This window comes from Podarcis vaucheri, assembly GCF_965113315.1.
Source record: "Podarcis vaucheri genome assembly, chromosome: 6".
Taxonomy (NCBI): Eukaryota; Metazoa; Chordata; class Lepidosauria; order Squamata; family Lacertidae; genus Podarcis; species Podarcis vaucheri.
This window is the reverse complement of record NC_138764.1, coordinates 23,155,026-23,161,735: the sequence shown is the minus strand read 5'-3', so window position 1 is coordinate 23,161,735 and position 6,710 is coordinate 23,155,026. Positions and strand designations below refer to the sequence as shown.

The window sequence follows — 6,710 nt, the reverse complement described above, 5'->3', positions numbered from 1 at the left end:
AAGATAATAATAATAATAATAATAATAATAATAATAATAATAATAATAATAATAATTTTATTTATATCCCGCCCTCCCCAGCCGAAGCCGAGCTCAGGGCAGCTAACAACAATAAAATAATACAACATTCTATAATCATTACATATAAAATTAATTCAAATCAAATTGATGGCAACCATTGGGCTGGAATTCTGTGAAGATTGCCAAAGGAGGGGGTCAGGCTGTGCCCTGGCCAAAGGCCTGGTGGAACAGCTCTGTCTTGCAGGCCCTGCGGAAAGATGTCAAGTCCTGCAGGGCCCTAGTCTCTTGTGACAGAGCGTTCCACAAGGTACCCCTGATCCATTAGGTCCAGTCACGGATGATTCTGGGGTTGCGGCGCTCATCTTGCTTTATTGGCCGAGCAGGGGCGCCGACTTATAAAAAATATTGGGGGGGGGGCCATACCGGGGTCCTGCCCCGGGAAGTTTTCTAAATTTTAGATGAAAATTAGTGAGTTTTAAAGTTTTTCTTTAAAGATTTTTTTTCTTTAAAGTTTTTCTTTAAAGATTTTCTTTCCATAATGCAAGGCTGCATTTCCCCCTTCCCACCCCAGTTGCTTGCGGGTTAGTTATTCCCCTCCACGCTCTTGAAGCAGGCAATCCTTTTTAATTTTTTTAAGGTGAGCTGAATTTCCAAGCATTTGACATTTTGGGTGAGGCGGCGGCATTCCCAGGTGTGGCGAGAGATGCAAACAAAGCAAGAGGGCTGCCCTTTTGGGGAAGGAGGGTTGCTGCAACCTGCACGGCTGCCCTGGCCCCTTGGCCAAGCAAACTCCGCGGGACGGGGGGTGCTTGTCGTTGTCTCTGCGCCAAGAGGTGCCTCGGCGGGGGCCGCCCGCCCCGCGGAACAGGGAGGCGGGGAGAGCAGGGCTCCCTCCCCGGAAGTGAGCGCCTGTTGCGCAGCCGGAGTGTTTCGGCATCGCGGCGCCTTGCAGGACGAGGGAGGCGCGCCGGGGAGCAGGGATGCCACTCCGCGCTTGCTGCCCCGGGTAGAGCCCGCTTGCACCGCGCCCCCATCCCCCCCGGCTCGTGCTGTGTCTTGGTTCATGTGCATGTGATCCCCTGTCTCGCGCTGGGAAAACAATGCCCGACCTGAAGAATTTGGAGCAAATGATTCAGCAAAGGAAACACAGCCCAGAATAACTAAGGAGATAGTACAAGAATACTTGGCCAGTTTAGATGTATTCAAGTCTCCAGGGCCAGATGAACTGCATCCAAGAGTATTAAAAGAACTGGCGGATGTGATCTCAGAACCACTGGCAGTCATCTTTGAGAATTCCTGGAGAACAGGCGAAGTCCCGGCAGACTGGAGGAGGGCAAATGTTGTCCCTATTTTCAAAAAGGGGAAAAGAGAGGACCCAAATAATTACTGCCCAGTCAGTCTGACATCAATACCAGGGAAGATTCTGGAGCAGATTATTAAGCAAACAGTCTGTGAGCACCTAGAAAGGAATGCTGTGATCACCAATAGTCAGCATGGATTTCTGAAAAATAAGTCATGTCAGACTAACCTGATCTCGTTTTTTGACAGAATTACAAGACTGGTAGATGAAGGGAACGCAGTGGATGTAGCCTACCTTGATTTCAGCAAGGCATTTGACAAGGTGCCCCATGATATTCTTGTAAAGAAGCTGGTAAAATGCGGTCTTGACTATGCTACCACTCAGTGGATTTGTAACTGGCTGACTGACCGAACCCAAAGGGTGCTCATCAATGGTTCCTCTTCATCCTGGAGAAGAGTGACTAGTGGGGTGCCACAGGATTCTGTCTTGGGCCCGGTCTTATTCAACATCTTTATCAACGACTTGGATGATGGACTCAAGGGCATCCTGATCAAATTTGCAGATGACACCAAACTGGGAGGGGTGGCTAACACCCCACAGGACAGGATCACACTTCAAAACGACCTTGACAGATTAGAGAACTGGGCAAAAACAAACAAGATGAATTTTAACAGGGAGAAATGTAAAGTATTGCACTTGGGCAAAAAAAATGAGAGGCACAAATACAAGATGGGTGACACCTGGCTTGAGAGCAGTACATCTGAAAAGGATCTAGGAGTCTTGGTCGACCACAAATTTGACATGAGCCAACAGTGTGACGCGGCAGCTAAAAAAGCCAATGCAATTCTGGACTGCATCAATAGGAGTATAGCATCTAGATCAAGGGAAGTAATAGTGCCACTGTATTCTGCTCTGGTCAGACCTCACCTGGAGTACTGTGTCCAGTTCTGGGCACCACAGTTCAAGGACACTGACAAACTGGAACGTGTCCAGAGGAGGGCAACCAAAATGGTCAAAGGCCTGGAAACAATGCCTTATGAGGGACGGCTAAGGGAGCTGGGCATGTTTAGCCTGGAGAAGAGGAGGTTAAGGGGTGATATGATAGCCATGTTCAAATATATAAAAGGATGTCACATAGAGGAGGGAGAAAGGTTGTTTTCTGCTGCTCCAGAGAAGCGGACACGGAGCAATGGATCCAAACTACAAGAAAGAAGATTCCACCTAAACATTAGGAAGAACTTCCTGACAGTAAGAGCTGTTCGACAGTGGAATTTGCTGCCAAGGAGTGTGGATCTACTTTGGAGGTCTTTAAGCAGAGGCTTGACAACCATATGTCAGGCTTGCTCTGATGGTGTTTCCTGCTTGGCAGGGGGTTGGACTCGATGGCCCTTGTGGTCTCTTCCAACTCTATGATTCTATGATTCTATGATTCTATCCTCTCACGCGCGGAGAGGCGGCAGAGACCATGGGGCTCCTCGCGCTGTTTCTGGTGCTCGGGTGCTTCTACAGGTACGAAGGTGCAGCGGCGGCACGACAGGTAAGGCCACAAAGGCTGATGCTTGGCGGCGGCGCTCTGCTGGAGGGGCGCCCGAGATTATTGGGGGGGCGGAGCCCCCTCAAACGATTTTTTGAGGGGGCTCGGGCCCCCTCAGGCCCCATGGAGTTGGCACCTATGTGGCCGAGGGAGCCGGCGTACAGCTTCTGGGTCATGTGGCCAGCAGTACTAAGCCGCTTCTGGCGAACCAGAGCAGCGCACGGAAGCGCCATTTACCTTCCCGCCAGAGTGGTACCTATTTATCTACTTGCACTTTGACGTGCTTTCAAACTGCTATGTTGGCAGGAGCAGGGACTGAGCAACGGGAGCTCACCCCGTCATGGGGACTTGAACCACTGACCTTCTGATTGGCAAGCCCTAGGCTCTGTGGTTTAGACCACAGCGCTACCCGTGTCCCTTAGAGACACATTGTAGATATATGTAAATAAACCATATATCATAAAGACACCAGAGTCTCTGATGTGCCTCATCTCCAAAGAATACACAGATCCTGGACCCCTGGAATCTGACACCAATTGTGGAGATTGAGGTGGCTTGTAACCAGCACTGCCAACTTGAAATACAATATATGGGAAGGCCCAGATGAGCCCCACCCCACATAATTGATCACATGATGCCGTGCACGCACACTATTTGAATAGAAAAGCCCATCAACTGGGGGGGGGGCAGCCCACTTCAAATATTTTATTTGGGGACTGAAGGGAACTTGGCCCCTAGGAGTTGGCTCCTACGTGTGTAAAAACATATTGCTATGAGGTTTCTTGGGGGGAGCAGATCCCCCTAAATTCTTAAATTAGTAAATGTTATAATTTAGCTGATATTTGGAATAGTAAGGGAAGATGCCAGGCACACTGTAAAAATACAGGGTATTCCAGTTTCCTGTTCAGGAAATGGTCTCACAGAGGTGCCATTAAGAGACAAAGAGAGGAGAGCACCCGACCATTAAGGGTGATTGACAAGGCAAATACTTAATGGGCAGAGACAGAAGGAAGAAGCAGGAGGTTGCCAGGGTTACGGGGGTCTGATGTTACCAAAGGGAAATGTGTCTTTTGCAGGTGGCTTTTGAAAGGGAGATTGGCAGGGTTGGGGTGGGGGTGATGTAAATGGAAGGGGGAGTTGAGTAAAGACTTCTTTCATAAAGACATTATATCCTCTGTAGTGCCTTAATTTTCCGAAGGAAACACAAACCCTGATTAAGTGCCAAGACTCCCGGCATCTAGGCAGAGATTGCGGTGGCCTGTAACAATATAGTCTTGTGTTTATCAAACGGTAAGATATTTTAAGATAACAATGGGAATTCTACAAGGTGATTTGGGGAGAGAACAACTACTGTTCTCTCCCAGCTACTGTGGGAAGGACTTGGCAGATAACATAAGAGCTAAATAAGCACTTCTCTGAAAGAGACCCAGTTTTAGAAATTGTTTATATAGTGTATGACTGCTGAAAGAACGAACAGGATTTATTGAACTAATATTTTCAGATGTTGAAAATGTGACAGAATGAATGCAGATTGCTATATTATGCAAAATGTCCAAGTTATTAGACTCAAGTTTCACACATAAAATCAAATAACAAAGGTTAGGGTTGTTGTTGCTGTTGTTGTTTAATTTGCTGCATTAACCCGTGTTGTTAAATTGCCTTTGCTCCTTAAGGGAAAACAGCAACAGATCTTGACAACCAGAGAATCCTTATTTAGAACATTGGTTACTGTGTAAGCAGATAAAGTTAAAAAAAATGCTTTATTGCGGAAAGTGGCACAAGGCACAATGACTTCCTCCCCGACCCCGGGGGCATTTGTTTCCTATATACTGGAATTTTGCATTAGGGAAATTAAACAGTTCTTTATTTAAGGATTGTTGAGTTGTATGTAGAAACATGTAAACGCGTAAGTAGTTGTGTTTTGACTTGAATTTCAAATTGACTGTATGGCTCTCAGCAGCAACTCCTTCTCCAGAAGAACCATTTGTGACAGAGGCAAAGAAATGCAAACATTTCTGCCGAGGAAGCTGCTGTTCAAGGAACAGCAGAAAGGAGATTCTGACTAAACATCAGGAAGAACTTCCTGACAGGAGGAGCTGTTCGACAGTGAAGCGGATTCCCTCGGGAGGTGGTGGACTTTCGTTCCTTGGAGATTTTAAAGCAGAGGTTGGGGTGGCCACCTGCCATGGATATCAGTGGCGTAGCGTGGGGGGGTGCAGGGGGGCCCGGGTGCAACATCTGGGGGTTAGGGTTAGGGGGTGCAAATCCACGGGTTAGGGGGCGCAAATTACTTGCCTTGCCCCGGGTGCTGACAACCCACGCTACGCCACTGATGAATATTGAGAATCCTGCATTGCTTGTGGTTGGGCTGACCCCCATATTCCTTCCAGCTCTACAGTTCTATGATCCTACGAGCAAATCCAGTTTGAGAGGAGAGGAACTCCCCCCCTGCAAACTCATTAATTTGGGAACTTAATGGAACTGGATGCAGGTTAAGCCTGAGCGCATCTTCCAGACCCGCTAACCGGCTGCTTCTCCCCCAGCCACTTTGCTCAGTTCTGGCCTGCGCGAGGAAACCCCCCTCTGCCCTCCTTCGGCTAACGAAGCGAGGCTCGCTATTGGTGGACGGGCCGAGGTTCCCGCCGACGTCACCGACCTCCGCTTTCCCACCCGGGCGGTCTCCGATTGGCTGCGCTCTCAGCGGCATCTCCAAACGGCATTTGCATGGCTGGCTGGGGATGGTGCTGGCAGAGGATAGGAGCGAGCAAGGCGAGCCTTTTGTTGTCGGCTGGAAGGAGCTGCGCGTGCCTCGGAAGGCGCTGCCCGGTTGGCTGAGGCGCACGCGGGAGCGCGCGCGGGAGCGCTTCTCCCCCTCCTACCTTGCCTCCTGTGGCGATTTCAGACGCCCGGGCGGGGGAGCTGGAGGAGGGGGAGGGTCTCTCGCGCAGCAGGTGGCGGGGAGTTACAGCCTCACCTGTGGGGAAAAGATAGAGCCCCGCAGCGCCGGCGGCGCCTCCTCTCCTCTCTCGGCTCCAAACGCGTCGCTGCTGCTGCCGCCGTCTCGTCTGCTTGCTGGCTGCTGCTTCTGCTGGTGGTACCTTGCAGCCAGGAGGGTTGCTTGCCCTCTCTCCTAAAGGCAGGATGGTGGATCTGGAGAGCGAGGTACCCCCGCTTCCTCCGAGGTACAGGTTCCGGGATTTGTTGCTGGGCGATCAGGGATGGCAGAACGACGACAGGTGAGCTGGGGAGAGGCTGCTCCGAGGGGATGTTCCTCGAGACGAGGAAGATGCCCCGCTTGACTTTTGCCCTTTGTTTGCAGCGCGCATCGCCTGGAGATGCAATGATGCTGGGATGCAGCCTTCCTCTTGCAACTCCGCCTGTCCGTACGTGCGAGGGCTTGCATGCGTGCCCGCAGCTGCACCCGCACGTTTCTCGTGCATAGGCATAACGGCTCGCGTGTTCTTGCTGAGGGGGTTTATTTCCTTAGGCTGGCGGCGGCGCCCTGATGTTTATCAGCTCCTCGAAGTTGCCCACGGCATTTCAGTGTCACTTGAGCCGGCGCCAGCCCTTTGTACCTGTTACTCTTCCGTGCGCGCACACGCATTTGTGCCCGTCTTGCAGACCCGTGTAAAGTCTAGCCTACTGCTGTTGTGTGTCTGTGTGTATGTCTACACACAACCCGGCAGTGTGATAGTGCTGTTATCCCACACTATTCTTCCTTCTCTGTGGACGCTACATTTCCTACCACCCTTCATGATATATATCTGTACCTTTACCTTATGTCTGAGGATACACACATGCCCATCAATACTTCCCAATTCACGCAGGAGATTATCTGCCTCTGATGTGTGTGAG

General features: G+C 50.3%; 1 protein-coding gene across 7 annotated transcripts in view; it reads left to right on the top strand.

Moving 5' to 3' along the window:
* Positions 1-5,533: 5,533 nt before the first annotated feature.
* The window catches only part of KCNT2 (potassium sodium-activated channel subfamily T member 2), a 244,870-nt gene continuing 243,693 nt past the window's right edge, over positions 5,534-6,710 (top strand). For 4 of the 7 annotated variants that reach the window (XM_082225442.1, XM_082225437.1, XM_082225438.1 and 1 more), the window contains exon 1: positions 5,535-6,091. In XM_082225442.1, the coding sequence (XP_082081568.1) occupies positions 5,997-6,091 (95 nt within the window). In that variant the 5' untranslated portion in view covers positions 5,535-5,996. Of the gene's footprint in view, positions 6,092-6,710 lie in introns of all 7 variants that reach the window. The other 3 variants (XM_082225441.1, XM_082225439.1, XM_082225436.1) reach the window with 1 other exon arrangement.